This window comes from Cupressus sempervirens, chromosome 6 (assembly GCF_028749045.1).
Source record: "Cupressus sempervirens isolate cs-2001-9-10 chromosome 6, ASM2874904v1, whole genome shotgun sequence".
NCBI classification, from domain to species: Eukaryota; Viridiplantae; Streptophyta; class Pinopsida; order Cupressales; family Cupressaceae; genus Cupressus; species Cupressus sempervirens.
This window is the reverse complement of record NC_143123.1, coordinates 463,790,206-463,809,284: the sequence shown is the minus strand read 5'-3', so window position 1 is coordinate 463,809,284 and position 19,079 is coordinate 463,790,206. Positions and strand designations below refer to the sequence as shown.

The 19,079-nt window shown below is 35.2% G+C and overlaps 1 protein-coding gene across 1 annotated transcript in view; it reads right to left on the bottom strand.

The window, feature by feature from the left end:
- The window catches only part of LOC149553068 (DExH-box ATP-dependent RNA helicase DExH3-like), a 141,762-nt gene extending 131,841 nt beyond the window's left edge, over nt 1–9,921 (bottom strand). The window contains exon 1 of the mRNA XM_089788576.1: nt 9,358–9,921. Within this exon, the coding sequence (XP_089644702.1) occupies nt 9,358–9,702 (345 nt within the window). The 5' untranslated portion in view covers nt 9,703–9,921. The remainder of the gene's footprint in view (nt 1–9,357) is intronic.
- Between the last annotated feature and the right edge of the window lie 9,158 nt (nt 9,922–19,079).

Genomic DNA, 19,079 nt, shown 5'->3' with positions numbered 1-19,079 from the left:
TAATTAAATTTAAATTTTTGATGCCTAGATGATTGTCAAATTTAATTTGAAGGATAAAAGTTAACATTAACATGCTCACACCATCCCACTCCACCCATTCTGCCATTGTAGAATGCCTATCAGCATTAATTATAACGAAATCATTAAACTAATCAAAACTTGTTAATATTGACTATATAAAAAATATTGGTATTATTAATAACATATATATAAATATACTTAAAAAGCAAAAAAACCTCAGCAATGGCACTTCATGGCTGCCTATGCACTTCTAGCGCTAGGGTTTCAGGAACAGCAGCAGACCATTGGCTAGTCTCCAATGGCTTTCACAATTCTTTGGTGCAAATCCCCATTAATAATAATGGCACAGTCAGGGAACAAATAGAGGCCTAGACGTTGCTGAGAGAGCGCTTGAAAAAACCAAGGTTTATGCTTTTGAAGGGTGACTTAATGCACAGGCGGAGAGTGGCAAAATGATTTAGAAGGGGATCTTGAAATGCAGAGCCTAGATGGGGGTGGTGGCGTCCATTATGGCATTAAAAATGGCAGAGGATTGCGTCCTCCAACTACAGGCTTTCATCCTGCTAAAGACGGGGTGGGGGGGGAAGACAAGAAGTGTGTGAGATGTAGCATTAGGGCATGGATATACCACGCAGGGGCAGAATGGCTTCAGTAAAGTGAAGCCAAGACAAGACAAGTGTAGGTGCATGGCATTTCTAGCGGACAACGAGCATACATGAATGAATGAAAGGGGCATAGCATTGTGCCCATCATTGAAGGTTGTAACAGTGAACATCACTATGAAAGCTGAGAATGAGATTGCCCACAATGTCTCAATCTGGATGGGGGCGTCCAGCTCTACTCAACGACAAAAGGTTTTTTTACTATTGTCTTTGAAAATGTTCAAGAAAAGAATAGTATTTTGTGTGAACATTTTTTGTGTTGGAAGGATAAGTTTTCATTGATGTTGAAGCCAAGGCACCCAGGTTTTTGTCTAACAACAAGAAAATTTGATAGGGTTCATGTTTGGGTGAGGCTTTCGAATCTGCCCCTTCATCTATGGCTTGATTCTTTGTTGGAGGCTATTGGTAATTCTTTAGGTGAATTTCTGATGATTGATGGTGCTTCTTCAAATCTTCTTCACTCTATTTTCGCCCGAGTGCTGGTGGAAATGGATTTTGTGGAGAGTTTTCCAGCTGAAATCACAATCAAATCCTCCAAGGGTAGCTGGATTCAATCAGTTGATTATAAAGGGATTCCCTTCAGAGGTAGAAGATGCTTTCAAATAGGTCATGTAGCTGCAGAATGTGAACAGGGGAGAGTCACTAAGACTTCTACATGGTGTAAGCATGTATTGACCCAACATTATTCAGTGGAGAAGAAATCTGACAAACAGTGCAGTTCTTCTCAGGTACTGGTTGCAAAGGGCAATTGCAAGGTGCCCACTGGGCAAGATTTTTCTCCATCAAAGTTGAAAGATAACAACAACATGAATGGGGATGGAGGGAAAGTAAGTCAAGTGGAAGTGGGTACACCAGTTGGAAGGGAAAAATCTAGAAGGATGGAGAAAAATGGACTAAACATATTGGCACTGGAGGAACCTTTCATGGAGGAGGTCAGGTCAAAGGCTGAGGAGTGCGGGATTGACCCTAAGGAGCTTTCCATTGTGCAACAGGCCACTGCTGTGAGATTGGAAGAAGGATGACAAGTGGTCAAGAGGAAGCAGATTAGACTTCCAAAGAAACTAGGAATGGATCTTAGGTCCCATATGAAATGGGGGGGATGTTGAGGTTATTGTCTTTTATGTATTTTTCGGATGTTTTGGATGTCTGATGTGTTGCCGGATAGCTGTTGGGATAGTGGAAGGAACCCATGTTTCCACTCTTGCTTCAGGGTAAGCTCTTCTCGGCTTTATTTAATAAAATAATAAATCTCTATTACCAATCAAAAATATAACAAATATATAAATAATATATTTGTCATTTATCAATACTAGTAAATACATCAAATATATGAATTGAATATTTGTCATTTAAAACATTAATTATTATAATAATAACCAATTCAAAATGATTCAAGTAGGGGGCTTGTTGAATAGTCATGACCCATCTACTATCACCCACGCATATAAAACGAGACTAGGTCGGATCGAATAGACAGGAGAACAGGAAAATGAGAAGAAAAATCAAAATAGGTACCAAATTGAGAATAGCGAGTGAAAAGATGTGGAGGAGGAACAAACAAGGACAAATATTGAAATGAAAGATTCAGATGAATTAGTGATTACAAAAATGTTCCAACAGAAATAGATTGACCATTGAGAGGCAATAGTTTTTATAACTCTCAAACAACACGATATCACAAAAATAAGTTTTATTACACACCATCAATGACTGCATATATTTTGTGATTACAATCTTTAACAATACTAGTGTGTAGACTTTAATTATAATGCTTTGTTTTTTTGCTATGTTCTCAAAGTCTACCTATTTCTTTACAAGATGGCTAGTGGTAGAGTGAGGGACCCTTTATGGGAACATGGGATCCCGAGAGAATGTCCAATGTATCCATCGCCTTCACATATGACTTTGGGCGTAAGCCGATAGAAATATCATCTTGCAAAGATTCCATGTAATGACATTAAACCGTGTGACAAATGTCCAAAAGAGGCTACAAGAGAGGCTTTGACAAGCCTTGAAGCGTATGCACAAAAGAAGGTAGACAAAAAAGAGGACATCAAAGGCCATGGCAATCCCAGTGTGGGGTTTTAGTTCTACAGGATCACAAATAGGTATAGAGAGTTCTTCCAATGGGCTATGCTGCAAGGATTGGGAAATGTGGGCGATTATCAAACTTTTGGGTTCCACATAACATTTTGGGTGCTCAACCTAGCTTGCTAGGCACTACATGGAATAAAGAGATGCGTAAAAAGACAAGGGGTTACTGCATGGAATAAAGAGATGTGTAAAAAGACAAGGAGGGCAATTGCTAGATTTTCATTCTACAATGATATTCCCTTCAATGCTTTGTGTAGTCCATATTGAGATCAATTGTTCACTTTGATTGTTGTGTTTGTTAAGGGGTTCAAGCCCCCAATTTGTTATGAGATGAGTGGGTTGTTGTTAGACAATGAGGTAAAAAAACCATTCATCAACTTGTGAAAGAGCAAAGAAAAGTTTGGGAACAGAAAGGCTGCACTATTATATCCAATGGGTGGACAGATAGCAAGAATATGCTCATCAACTTCGTAGTTGCTTCAGCGGTATAGTTAGTATTTCTATAATCAATTGATGCCTTTGATCAAGTGAAAAATGCAAAAAAAATGAGCAACATGTTGGATGAGGTGGTAGTGGAAGTGGGAGAGGCTAATGTCATCTAGATTGTGACTGATAGTGCAACTATATATGTGGTAGCTAGTAGACTTCTAATGGAGAGGCATCCCACATTATTTTGGAGCCCTTGTGATGTCCATTGTCTTGACTTGCTCCTTGAAGACCTAGGGAAATTGAGTTGGGTGGAGAAGGTGATTGAAGATGGAAGCAAAGTACATCTAGAATTATACATGGGTTCTAAGTCTTATGAGAGAGCGCATTGGTGGTAAGGATTTTGTACAATCAAGGGTCACATGCTTTGCTACTAATTTTCTCAACTTGCAAAGCATGTTGGAAATATTGAACAACCTAAGGCGTATGTTTTTTAGTGTGAAATGGTTACAATCTTACAGAGTCCTTATGCCAAGAAACTTGAAGTAGAAAAGGTTGTGGTTGATGCTAGATTTGGTAAGCAAATGGAGGAGATCATCAATATATGTTTTCAAATCTTGGTTGATGATTTATTATTTTGTATAATCTTTTGTGCCGTCAACACCATTGGTGAAGGTTCTACAAATCGTGGATGGAGATTAAAAAACCATAGGGTTTCTATATGGGGCCATGTATAGGGCCAAAGAGGTCATTTAGCACTTGTATAGGTCAAATGAGACCAAATATAGACACATGTGGAACATAATCGATCGTACATGGAACTGACATTTCCACCATCATATTCATGCAACTGCCTACTACTTGAACCCCAAGTTCTATATCTCCGACTATTTTAGAGCAGATTGCAGAGGTTCAAATTGGCTTGGTCACATGTAATCTAAGATTGGTTGCTAGATTTGGATCTCCGAGACCTTGTACTTGATGAGTTGCAAAGTTACAAGAGAGAAGATGGGCCATAGTTTTCTTCTCCTGATTGCAAACGTAGGAGATACACCTTGCAGCCAAGTAAAAAAGAACATGTGCTTACTTTTATTATACCATTTATTTCGTTCATTAAGTTTATTGGAATCTTCACCAAAATATAAGTGGCTTTTTTTAATCCTTGCAAAGAAGATTATGGTGCCACAACGCCTAATCTTTAAAAGCTTGTAGTCCGAGAGAAACTAGAGTACTTCTGAGAACATACACACAAAGAAGTGCAATAGGTTGAATTCGAAGTGCTTGAATGACTTGGTTTATCTGTGGTACAACCTTCGCTTGCACGAAAAGAAGGTACAGGAGCAAGCTTCATATGAAATACTTGACTTGGATGACATTGATCTATACTCAACAGATTGGATTGTACCTCTTCATGGTAAGATGCAGATGCACATGTGGGTGATCCTTTATTGACTGATGAGCAGCTAGCTGAGTTTGAGATGGAGGCAGATGATTGGGATGTGGAAGTGGCAGCATGTGAGGAGAAACATGAGCTTGTTCATCCATCAGAGGTTTTTGTTGAGCCTAAGGCACCTCTTCAAGATGTTGCGACTGCAACTACTTCAGAACCACACATGCAGCAGCACACAATTTATGACTTCTAGTTTTCATTGATACTGAAACTTGAACTTAATATGTATTCAAAAGCTGTAGTTTCATGGAATTTGACTTATATATGTATTGAACTTGATTTTATTTAGATGTTGTTCTTGTTTTTTGGTATATGGTTCTACCACTATGCTAATCTACTAAGTTTTAATTGTAATGCATTACTATTTAACTCAAAACTTTGATTAATATATGGGGGATATCTCAAATCAATAAATATTCTATAAAGTTGGTGTATATGTGTGTGTTTTTAAGAATATTTTAATAAATTGTATATTTTCAAATATTTGATAAAAGTGCAGATTTATTGCCGAATTTTTCACCAAGTTTTTGGTGATTCCAAGATTTTCAAGACTTTTGGGCTGGCTGAGATATTGCCAAAACCGAGTTTTTCAACCATGGTCAGCATGTATCTGGGCACAATACATCTAATTCAGAAGCTTACATGTCTTATTTCCTTTATACAGGAACTTGAAGGGGGTTTAATAAATTCAGTTGTTGGAAATTGGTTGCCACCTGTTCATGTCAACAGCAGAGGGCTTTGTACAGTTAAAAATAATAAACAAATATAAACTGTTGAATTTTCCAGAACCAGCATAGCATACAATTTGATATAACTGAAATGCAAAACACAAGCAACGGAGAACACTAGTCTTACTCAAGGAAAAAACCCAGCCGCATCAAAAGATGATTTTTTTATTCAGATTTAAATGTCAATTGCAAAATTGATACTCACTGTTGTCTCAACTTGACAGTCAATAAGCTTGAGACTTATCTTTACCCAAATGAATCACTGCGACTGCTTAATGATCACACAAAGATCGGGAGCAAAATGAAACAGAGAAAAAGTGTATGAACCCGATACACAGATATGATCTATCTCAGACTATATACATAACATTGAATAGTCTCCAACCTATTAATCATATACAGAAAAGATATATATATCTGCAAGAACTTATCTAAATCAGACAAACTATGAAGACATTTCTCCTTATCGAGGACACAAAGCTATATCCACACAGCTCCGTGAAACATCACACATACTCGGAAGAATGAATGATCTGCAATAATGAAGGGTTGAAACAAAAGAAGAGGAGACTGTTGCTCATGATGATGCTTGTCAGTTACAAACTTCGTGGCCACATCATGATATGAATCGACGACAGTAATAATAAATATAGTAACATGAATCAATACTATTAAAGAGTGTCATAAATGACGCATGGTCATTTTCGGCACCATGGCACACTTCACAACGGCACGACAAAAATTAGTAGAAACTCCCAACTATGCTGAATATGCCTCATCGCAGCCAAAACACCACATGGAGTACACATGGCATTGAATAGACAGCCAATACAAGGAATATAATAAACTCTCTTGCCAAGAAATAGAACATAAAGAGGATTTCGCAGAGCAACGGTAGACATGATAAACACAATGAAACGCTGCCAGCAGGACAGAACATGTGCTTGATGCCAAGAGAGCAAACATTAAAGGCATGGACAGTTGCAATATCATGAGCCACCTAACGTCCACAAGCCACCTCACAGCTCAACCCACTCAATAATACAAAAAATCTCCATATTCATCAACTGTTGAATGATATCTCTTGCAGCTATAAAGCACTAACATAGATTATTGTTTTATGCAGCTCTCACAAGATAAAGAGACGGAAGTTTATGAGATAGAAGTTCGTGGAAGTTAAGCGAGTCAGTTGTAACTTGTTTGAAACTTCCTCTAAAATTGGGTGATATATATTATATTTCTTTCATTTGAAACTTGCTGAGTGTGAGTATCGTATGAATAAAAAGTTACATTGCCAACAGAGTGAATTCATATATTTTAGGAGAGTTGATGGATGTGGTTACCACAACAAAAATATATTATTAATGATATGATGCTCAGAAGAATATGAAGAGTGGCATGCTTGCAGAGAAAATGTGATTTTTCAGAATACATTGCTTGTGAGGTAAAGCAAAGTGTATATCATTAATTTTCATCTAACATTAACACAGCAGCCTCCAATAATCAGTACAAAGTTGCAGATTGGTGTTATTATGACAGTTAACAGTGCTCTGTTTGGCAAAGAATTTTTTTGCATGCCTCTGGCTTTAAAAATGCAGCATTACAAAGCATGATTGAACACTGACAATATTCAGATTGTGGGAGTGTTCTGTACATATTTCTATTTCTGTTAAGTGTCATACTTCTGAAGTTGTTATTCATATTTGGTCAATTTTTTTCTCAGAATATAGAAGTTTGTATCAGATATCAAAGGAATTGTTGCAATCTGTAATTGGCTGTTTAATGATTTTCTAAAGGAAATCTTAAGAAGTTGAAATTGGTATTCTGTAATTCTGATTGCAACTTAGTGGATGCTCAGATTGATTGAGTGGGTGCTCATGTGATGAGAGAGTTGATGCTCTTAAAAAAGCAGTGTTGAGTGACTCCTTGGGGCGATGCCCTAAAACTATTGTAAGGATCCCAATTTGTGAGGCTGGATTAGGACAGTAGATCCTAGCAGCATTGCTCACTGTGGATTTTCCTATTCCGGATTTCCATGTCATATTCTTGTGTACTGTCTTTTTGTCTTATGGTGCTCATCTTTTATTTGGTGTTTTCATTACAGAAAATAGTTATTTATAATTGATTGATGAATTGAATAAGAGATTAAGATCTATTTACTCTAAATCCCCTCCCCCAACACTTAGGAGTAAATCTGTGTTCTACATAGGGGTGGCCCAGGTTTGAAACCACGTAGGAAAAGGGGGAATGGAGGTGGGTGGTGTGATTACCGGTGGATGGTGGACTCCTCGAGGTGCATTAGAGGATGACTTGGCCGATCGGGAGGCGTGAGGAATACATGCAGGGAGGTAAGGAGGTCTGTGTACAAAGAATGGGGAGATAAAGGGAGGTGGAGTATGGGTTGCTAATGGTGGCAGGCAAAACAAAGATAGGAGAACACAGCAGATGCTTTGGCAAACAGACGTCTGGTGAGGCTGTGGTGGCAGGGAGTCATATGGTGGCAACAGTTGGACTATGGGTGGAGTTCGAGTATGGGTGGAGTTGGAGTATGGTGCACAATGGAGAGATAGGGGAGAAGGCAGGATAAAGAAATTGAGTAACAATCTAGGAGTTGTTAATGCCTCGGAAGCCAAAATATTACCATGGGGATGAAGTCTCCGAAATGTGAAAGCACTGGTTAAGAGCTCCAGTCAAAAGCAATTACTGATCAAAATAAATTTATAAACAATCTCCAAAAAAAGTATTACCTATGATGTAATAGAATTCAAGAAATCTAGTATCATTCAAGACTTATCCACAATTCCACATGTATTTTGAAAAAAAAAAGGCTGTACCAAAAAAAAGTGGAAAGAAAATTGGAATTGACCTTGAACCTCCTTCAAGATTTTCTAGCAGGGTCCATAACAGTAGTTATTTTGTCGTGGAAAAAGTGTGGAATGAAATTGGCATCTTTCTTTTGAGTTCCTTTCAACACTTTGCACTTCAGTAGTCCATAACATTCTAAAGAAGCGATATAGAAAAATAAAAGGATTTTAGAATGAAACTTATAAATTCATGCTTCAAGTCAGCCTCGAGATTTTAAGCTTCCATAGTCTATAATGTTTCAAAGATTAACCTTCGAGAAATCAAATTGCATAGAAAGAAATTGGGATAAGAGTCTACAGTCTCCATCCACTGTAAGGCTTCCATTATCTAAAAAATGAAATTGAAATCAATGTGTAAGCTTTCACAATCCAAATTTTTTTTGAAATTTTATAAAACTGGAATTGACATTGAATCTCCTTCAAGACATAGTAACAGAATAAACAGCGCTAAGTAAAGTATCTTTGGGAGAAAAAAAATGTGTTGAGAATGAAATTGATTTGTTTGTTTCGTATCTCCTCTAATACTTAGGCTTCCATAATCCATAATATTCTAATGAAAAACATTTGGGGAAAAAAACTATAATGAAACCCAGAGACGTCACGTTCCCACGGTCTATAGTGAGTTTGAAAAATAGCCTTCAGAAACAAATGAAATCGGAGTCAAAACTTTGAGTCTTTCAAACTCCACAGTCCATAATGTTTTCAGAAAAAAATGCGTGGAACAATAGTTTATTAGTACCAAAAGCTTCGGAACGTGATTCCGTATCCTCTTCTAGACCGTAGGACTCCAGGGCCCTAAAGTCCAACAATTTTGTTTGGACTTCGACATTCCATTGCGTGTTTTTCTTTTCGATTTGGCTTCCATAGTCCATAATATTTTACTGCACTAAATTGGATTTTGAAGTATACTTTCTAACATTATATCCGACATTAAATAGTTGTCTTCGACCTACAAACTTCTCTCTTAATGAACCTCGGCCATTTCAGTAGTTCAATGACTCTCATTGGAATTGGAAGCCAAGGTCTTCCAGATTGCTTGGAGATGCTTAATCAGGACAAAGTGGCCAAAATCCAAAAGAAAAGAGGAAAAAACAGAAAACGAAGATACTAACCTTTGCATTAGCAGTCTCGAGTGGTTCGTACTCATCGTCAGAATACTGTTCGGAAGCAACTCTGTAACTTATAGCTCTGCTCTGTGGAGTAAGTGACAATACTCCCTGCGAATTAATAAATTCCCTTGTTCTCTTCTTCCAACTCGAGAAACCGTAACTCCCCAATGCAACAAAATGTCTACTCCTGACAATCCTCAAGCTCCCCAACCTTCTGGATTTTGCAGAATTACCAGCCCAAAGCAAGGCGGGGCAACATTTTTTACCAGCAATCTGCAAGCCTGATGACCTCGAAAGCATTGTACACCCAGGCTGTACAAGCCTTCGAATTATAGCTGTATATGTCATACTAGAGCAAGTTGTCAAATTCTAAATGTTGATAATTTACAGGTTACCGGAACTGCTTAGCTTCGGGAGGCAGAGTTTAAGCTCCATGACCTGTAATAATACAGCTAGTGAAAGGCTTGCTGTTTTAGGAAAGGAAAGCCTCTCTAGCTTTTGACTCCCAACAGAATTATCAGGGTTTTAAGCAAAAACCCTCAGAAGGAGTGGCCAAATTATTTTCCCCATTATTGCGGGCACTTCTATGCATTATATGACCTTTTCTTTGAGAGGTTATTATTAGTACTATTGTGAGGATTTTATATTTTAATCACTGATTAAATTTTTGTGGTTTCTACTTGTTCAAATTAATCATTATTTAAATTTCTTTATCAAATTATTACATTTGCAAGATTTTTAACTCTACAATTTTTAGAAAATATTTTTTTACATTTTGATTGAGTAAACTCATATATTTCTTATAGTGGCCTTATAGATTTTAAAACTAATACATTTTAAGACTGATTTTTTATTAAGCTAATTGTTGAAATTGTGTCTCAACCTTGCAAGCTCTTTTTTCGGAAAAATTCTAAAAAAAATTTAGAAAATCTTTGAATTTGTTTGTGGTAGTTTTCCACATGTTTATGAGTTGGAAAAAGGTGTATGAGTTGTTAAAAATTTGTCTAGTCTCTAGAACAATTTAGAAGGGTTATTTTTAGAGTGTAAACAACTCATTATATGTTTTTTTATGGGGGTCTAAACTAGAAGACAAAATTATGGATGAAAATAGTATTTTTGAAGTTACAAATTACAAATGGGTAACATGTGGCATGGTTGTTTTGCTTATGGTTCTGTAAAACCACAAATGGTTTCCAAGTGGCAAATCACTATAAAAGGAGGGCTTAGTGAGGTGTTTGAATCATCAAGTTCAGTTTGTAAGACTGGTGCTAGAAAGAGTCTCTCTGAGTCCGAGTTCGAGTTCGAGTTGTGGTGATGCACTCTTGTAAGAACTTGCATTGCAAGTGTATTGTAATCTTTCCGATTTGAGAATACATTGTGCAGGTTTTGGAGGGTGGGTTTTTCTCCCGGAAGGGTTTCCCCATGGTAATCATTGTGTTATGAGTTCATTGTTATTTTGATTATCTTATTATGCATTCCTTGAGATCTCTGCAATAGTTAGTTGAATTTGCATAATCATCCTCTCAGAGATTAGTGTAGGAAGTGATTCTGCGCACCTTTGTTTCCTTACACTAATATGATTCATATTTGTTTGATAATTTTTTGAATGTAAGTACATTGATTTAGATTTTTATATTTTAACATTGTATTTTCTTATTATTTATATTATATAATTATTTAAGAAAATATTATTTTATATTATTATTATGAAAATATTATTATTTTCATATTATAATTTATTTATAGTATATCAATAATTATATTTATTAATATTTATTTTTAACATACTATAATAAATTTATTAAATTAAAATTAGATTTATATAAATAAGCCATTATGTGGCACTTGTTATTATTATTATTATTAGTTAAACTATAGCATTCAATGCACTTTTACATTTTAATTTGTTTGTCTAATGAGAACACTTTATTATTCAATTATTTTTGGAGTTATAAAGTTTTCATATTTATTGTAATTAAAATAATTCAAACAATATATTTATTGACAATTTGAGTGGTTGTTTTGTGTTATAGTAGGGAGTGCAATTTTTTCCTTTCTTTGTTTGTCCAATCAAAACAATTTATTATTCAATCACTTTTTGCAACTATAAAGTTTTCATTTATATTATATTTGAAAAAACTAATAATTCTAAAAAATATATTTATCTTTATTTGTATGTCCAATCAAAACAATTTATTATTCAATTATTTTTTGCAACTATAAAGTTTTCATCTATATTATAGTTGAAATAATTCATTAAAAAAAATTATTAACAAATTAACTTGTTGTTTTGTAGGGCTTTTAATTATTTATACACAAAATGCAACATATTATTTTTCGAGACTTTATACATTTTATTATTGCATAAAATTCATATTATTTTCTTCTATTGGCAGGAACTAGACACTTTGCATCCTTGTTATAACAATAGGTTCATATTGGCCGTATTGGCTATTTTTTTGGCTCAAAATTTGCATCATATGATTAACTAGTTAATTTTTTATAAACCCATCAATATGATACTTAAAATATTTTTAAAACATATTATGTACTTATTTTATCAATCTAAAATATTAGTATGTGAAATTTGAACTTATAAATTTTCTTAAGTGACACTAATTTATAATTTTTTTAAAAAAATTTATAATATTTTATATTAATTTATAAAACGTATTAATTTAGAAACATCCATATTTGAGATTTTTGTAAATATTATTAATATATATTTATATTATATTGATTGAATATTAAAATTTGAAATAGTTACTTAAAAATGACAATCAATATTTATCTTACTACATAAAATGAAAGACAATAATATTACCAAACAATCATAAAAAATACACATGACAGATAGGGGTGACTGTCAAATTCTAAACCTGATATTCATAACATTGAGATTTGATTTTGAAGCTCTCTGTTTTTTGTTAACATAGAGTATCAAGTTGAGTTACAATAGTATACAAAAAAATTATGAGTTACAATAACAATCACTACATTAAAAAAGCCTCAGAAGTGGTTGTTTTAAACTTTGTGGAGTGTATATTGTGCACATACATGCATAAGTATAAACATACATTGGAATACTGATGTAACTAATATATTGTAAGAGCAATTAATACAAAAAATTATTGCAAATCACATTCATTATCTTAGTATTTTGGCCCAAGCCTTGCTTGGTCTTGAAGTGTCCTATTAACATCAATAGGCTTATCATTAATCCTTAACCTTTACATGAACTAGTTTAGCCTTTCCAATTATCTTTGTTCAAGTATGTCTTTGTATATAGTAAAGTACTGGCAAGAGACAACATCTTCCTTGTGGATCATGATTTGGTTTTCCCACATCAACATCGTAAACTTGTCTCTAGATATTTCTAGGATTGCTGCCACCTGTGACATAATATGGAAATGTGTGAGTTTACAATAAAACTCAGTAAGTTGCCTCCTCCTCTTTTGAAAAATCTCTCCATTCCTCTCCTTTCAAAGAAACCACAAGATTTCACATGTAAGTTGTTAGCCCTAGTTTTAAGTTGCCATTGTAATTTTTCATTTCCCTCACTAACTCCAAAAATTTTGCATCGGCAAGTTGCTCACACTTCCTGTTGTTCAAAAGTCATCATGCCTTGTGTTTGAAAATTGAGTCTTGTGATGCCCCTTTGTGAGTCTTTACTTTGAACCTCTTTGAACCTTGGTTCAAAGCAGTTTAATTTAGTTCTACTACTAAGGCTTAGCACACGAGTTTCAATGATTCTTGAAAAGGCGGTGGTTCTCGAGATGTTATATTCAATGTCAAAGTAATGATTAGAGTGTCCTTTTTAATTCATCATTACTTGATGTGAATAGTGAGTTGTCATCACATGTGATGAGAAGGCAGATCTTTGACTTTGGGGCTAGATCGAATGTCAAAATTTAGTAATTATTGCAAGGATGTTCCGTTAAGGTGATCATTTAATAAAAAAGGTATCATCACAGTTTTAAGTATGTGGGTTAAGCCACAACGATCTCATTGTAAATACCTCATTATGAGGTAGTGCTTTTGCTAGTATGTTCTTTTGCCTTTACAAATACTAAGTTTGCCACTTAATTGTTTTATCCCAAGCTAAGGTGAACTAAAAGTGGAGCAGCAGTCAAAGAAGGGAATTTTTCTGGTTTTCTTTCATCTGGTTACAAGTGAGGATATAAGAAATCTCTTGTCCTTTTTTCTATGTTGTTACTTTGAGAAACAAGAGTAGTGTTGAGGTGTTTCTTTCCTTTTGTTTAAAATGAGGTCTATTTTGCATTTTTTTGGGAATGTTTCTAGTCTTGAATATAAAAGGCTTGTAATTTTGGACACCAATCTAATTGGAGTTAGGGTTGAGAAGCTACAAGAGAATTTTCTTGATCAGGTTGATAAAGTTAAAGGTTATTTAGAGGTTCTAACGAGTGGTTTTCTCAAAGCTGTTGCTTTCCCTCCTACTCTTTTAAGCCCAAAATTGCTTCAGTTGTGCATTGACCATTAAAATGCAAGAACTAAGAGTATTTTGAATAGAAATGAGGAGCTAGTATTATCTATTACTAGGGAAACCATCTCATCAGTTTTTTGTCCACCTGAGTGCACTTTTGCTTCTTTTGGTTCTACCCAGTCTCTAGTTCAATACTAAGAGAACCCAAACAAGTATCTCTTCCTCATGGCCTGAAAATGGACAGAAACAAATTATAAAGGGTGTTCGAGGTTACCCAAAATAGTCACCAAAGACCACATGAAACCTCATGTCTACGAACTGATGGTTCTACTACATTGAGCTAAGGGGTTTGTTGATATCTTACTCTTTGAAGATTGGATGTATTGCTACGTTGATATTATCCCAATAGGGAAGTAGTTTCTAGATTGGACAGAATTGATAGCTAGTTCGCTAAGGAATCAGCTTAAACATTCTAAAGTATCAAGGGAAGAATTCCATATGTCCTCCTACTTGACCTATTGCATTTCATGTGTCGGTTATATTACTTCTATTCCCCATGAGCCTTGGAGTGAAGATATAACTATTTATCAGTATTTCCCCACATTACAAAAGGACAAATTGTTAGAAGAGTTCAGGAAAGTGCATGATGTTTTGATAGAGAACGTGCATCTAAATCTTAGGAAATCTCCAATGTTGAGGATATCCCTAGAGGCCCAAAATCTTGTCCAAACCTACAAAAGCTTTTATATCCAATTCCCAAGGTTCATGTACCTGCAAGTAGGTGGATTTGAAGAAGAATCGGTGAAGTTACCTCGATATGCCTTGGATTGCTTTGTTATGGCCAAAATATGTAGACAATTATTTTATGCTATCAAGGATAACTGACCTCAAGAAAAGTGGGAGTTTGTTTTTCCTATCAAACTTATCTCTTTGACTTATAGTACTATGATCAATGCTTCCATAATTGGGAGTAGTCTACTCAGTTTTAACCTCAAGTTCTATCAAGGGAGGAGGGATTTTGATAGTAAAAGTTTTGTAGAAAAAGTGCTTGGTTTGAAGGGTCAGCCTCAAACTGTTCCTCATTAGAAGATTTGTGGGAAAATTGTGGAAATGAGAGAGAAGTGGCTAATAGAGATCATTCAAGGTTGGTGCTTCCCCAGATTACCTCCTTGAAACTGAAGTTTAAGCTAGATGGAATGATTGAAGATGATTTAGAGGATGGGAAGAAGTGAATGAGAAAAACTAGCTTGAAGTGGATTGGAATAAAGCTAAAGAGGATGATATAAATCTTAGAACTAGATACATTTTAGCTTGTATAGATAACTAGTTAAGAAGAAAGAGTATGAAGTTAGGCAATAAGAAACAAATCACAAAGTCCCCAAAGGCAGTCTCTTTCTCTAAACCATTAACTTTTGAGATATCATTTTTGTCTCATGTTGTAGGTGACACCTTAATTCCTAAAAAGCAAAAAGAAGCAATATCTCCTAAGCTAATCATGACTCCTAGAACGAAGTCCAAAACCAAGTTTGCAGCACTCACACAAGAGAAGGTTCAAAGAGAAAATATCATGGCTCAGAAATAGAACAAAGGGGAAGAACTCACTCTGTCAGACAATCAAGATAGTGATGTGAAATTAATAGAGGCATCAAGTGCAATGTAGTTTGATTTCACGACTCCTCTAAAATACAATCAAGGAGTAGTGAACATTTCCTCCATTCCGCCCTAGCTATCTAACTCAGTGAGCAAGAAGCGTAGTCTCTAACCTATTTCCATACCTGTTAAAGATATAGTCACAAAATATAAAACCCACATCTCTAAATATAAGAAGGTAAAAAGTGATGTGTGGCTAATCAAAGATCCAACAACTGGAAAAGTTATGGTGGAGGTGGCCACCTACAAGTAGAAGGAAGATTCTAGAGAAATCGATCCAAAGGTTTCAAAGTCACTACCATGGATTTGGGAGCTATCTCCAGGGATACTAGAAATCATTTCTTCAAGTTTTTATCAAACCATATGTTGACTTAGTCTGAAAAGGACAATAAGGAAATGAAAGAGCTGATAATTACCACGACTAAGTATATAGACTCTTTGATGAATGTTGGCACTCTCCCATTGATTCAAACTCCACAATCTTTTGATCCCAATTCATCAAATAGTCAACAATTGGTTAAACAAATGTAAAAAGGGAGGTTACTCTCAGAGGTGATGAATGAATGGGTAGAATCCATTGTGAAAGAAGGGAGTAAATTTATACTAGATCTTACTACCATATATGTGAAGGGAGAAGTATTATTGGGCAAAATCTAGACCCTCATTTCGATATGGAAGGTAGATCAAAGTCAATGTCAGACGATCATGTTTCAAGTACATGAAGTTGAAAGGTATGGAGTGCTGAAGTTTTTGAGTGAGAATCCCATGAAAATCGTGGACTCGTGTATGTTATTCCTCCTTAAAAGCAACATGGGTTGGAAAGATTCAATCTATAAGGCAGTTGTAGAAGAGATGCGAGTGGTGGAGCTTGAAGTCACTGGGATGTACAAAGAAATACTGAAGGATATGTTGATCATAAACCCCACAGGTATCTTGCAATTTGATGATGGTGGCATGGACTCTGATACCTTGGCCAAAAGTTTCGGTGACACTATATCTGGGATAAAGGACGGTGACACTCCTGCTTCTCGAGACTTTGCCACCCTGGTCAACATTGAGTCGATGTTGTACTTGAATAAGGAGCTTATACTGAGACAAAGTCAGAGGATTAGGGAGCTAAGGTGGTAGAAGGATGCATGTAGATCGAAGCTGCTCAGTTTAAAAAATCCCCATTCTCACGAAATACAAGATTTTGTGAATGCCTTCAGAAGCTGGAAGTTAGTCAAGCAAACCATTGCGGATGGAGAAAAGCCCAGCAAAGAAAGTTGATTATGAACGATTATCTTGTGTGTTCTATGTTTTTAAAACTATTTCAAATTGTTTTGTTTAACTATTTTTAATCGAAAAGTTGGATTTTGATGGACGCCTTTTCAAGTTTGTAAAAAACTATAAATGCTGGAGCATTAAGCTAGGAAAGGGTTAGCTTCTAGTTGCATAGTAAAACTTTGATAGATTTGTGTTGTTAAAAGTTCCTATTTTGTGGAGATAGTAATAGATAGAAGGTAGCCATATATGTAGATGTTATTGCTTTAAAGACTTTGTGCTTGGGATATATATATATATATATATATATATATATATATATATATATATATATATATATATATATATTGTTGTGGTTTGAAACTCGGAGTTCAGACTAAAATGTAAGCATTTGCTTTGAGGGTTGTGATGGTTAATTATGGATGATATCTATTGTTGTTTCTTCTATTTGTTATATCTTTCCTTTATTTGTAGATTTCAATTTAAGTTACTGTAGAATTCAATTTGTTATCAAGTCTTATTTTGTTATGGAAAGAGTGTGTGCTTTCCAATGGCTTGTTTGATTCCCGAATTTGCTAAACTACACATATGTACCTAAGAGTATGTGAGAGATCCTTAAGCACTTTTTAGAAAGAGTATATGATTCATTTTTCTTTAGTTATTTCAAATTCATTGATAATATTTTGTAAAGGGATTTGTATCTGTAAAAATTCAAAGGGAAATGATTAACTTAATGTTTACCCAACTATTGTGAACACTATTGATTTCCTACCTTGGGCATAGATTGAATTATTGGATTTTATAGGAAAAGACAATTTGTTAACTAACATTAGCATAGAGAAAAAGGTGTTGGATTTAAGATCAAAAGACTCCACAAAACTGGCTAAAACCTCACTCCAAGAAAGACCAAGTTTACTGGTCCACACAATAGGGGGACCCAAAAAAGATAGACCAAATATCACGGGCAAACTTGTAGTCAATAAACAAATGCTCAAAAGACTTAGGAACATTATAAACACTACAGACAATACGGTCACCTAGACCATGAGGAAAAGTGTTGCCAACCATAAGCTTCCTCAATAGAAGTAGCCATCTAAAATAAGATTTCTTAGGTTCATAGGGGAAGTGCCAGAAAAGCTTAAAAATAAATTTCCATCTAGAGACTAAGAACTTCAAATGATGAAATGTGTTATTGAGAGGGGAGGGGTGAATCAGTAACACATAAAATTTTATGCATTTTAACCATTCATCATTCATTCATCTAATCTACTGCATAAATGAAAGATCAATCATTCATAACACATGAACATAATGATTTGGTGACCCAGAAACCTTCCAATTAGAAAGTAAAACTGGGTGGGGATGATGCCCACAAAACTTCATTACTGCAATATGTAGTTGGCCGGTTAAGGCTTACAATGATCACTTCTGGTGATCTGCCCTGTTAGGAGCAAGTAGGACTGCTAGATCCACCTTGTTAGAGGATTTACAAACATACAACGAAGTATGCACTCTGTTAGGAGATTTACAAAAGACTGTTAAGTCTACCTTGTTAAAGGATTTAAAAGACTGATTCACCTGTTAGGATGAAATAGTGGATCTACTTACAACTTTTTTTTTGATAAGATCCTTTTGCATTGATCACCTGATGTGATAGATATAACTTTTCTGCTTCTTATGCTGACCTTGTTGTATTCCTTTTACTCTACTATTGATAGTAATACCTTCTTTACATGCAAACAATACTTTCTTATTTCATGCCAATATATTCATATTCATATCCATATATCAAAAATGATATCATACATTACATATATACCATTCCAATATTTTATAGTTACAAGGTCGGCCAAAACACAAGTGAACAAAACATTACTGAGTTGGCCCATTAGTAAACTCGGGTTCATTGAACTGACTCGGTGACCTTCTAATGCTCGGCATCCACTACGTTACTTGGCATCATCATGCACTCAGTAGAAGTAGAGACTCGATTCATACTAGTCACAGAACATTGCTTGGAACTCGGTAGCCATTGGTGACTCAGTAGATGTAGTGTTACTTGGTAGAAACTATCTTCTTTGTTTACCTTGCTTAGCTCAGTAAACACTAAATCCTTTGTTTACCTTTTTCACTCGGTAAACACTGCTGATCTTCGATTACCTTTTTCACTCGATAAACACTACTGATCTTTGATTACCTTTTTTACTCGGTAAACACTGCTGAACTTCCTTTACCTTTTTCACTCGATATCTTCTAGAATTCTCGATGAGAACTGTTTTCCTGTTGAACTTCTCATTCAGTCGACATCTTATGGAATGCTCGGTGAGAACTGTTTACCTATTGAACTTATAAGGTAACCACTAAATGC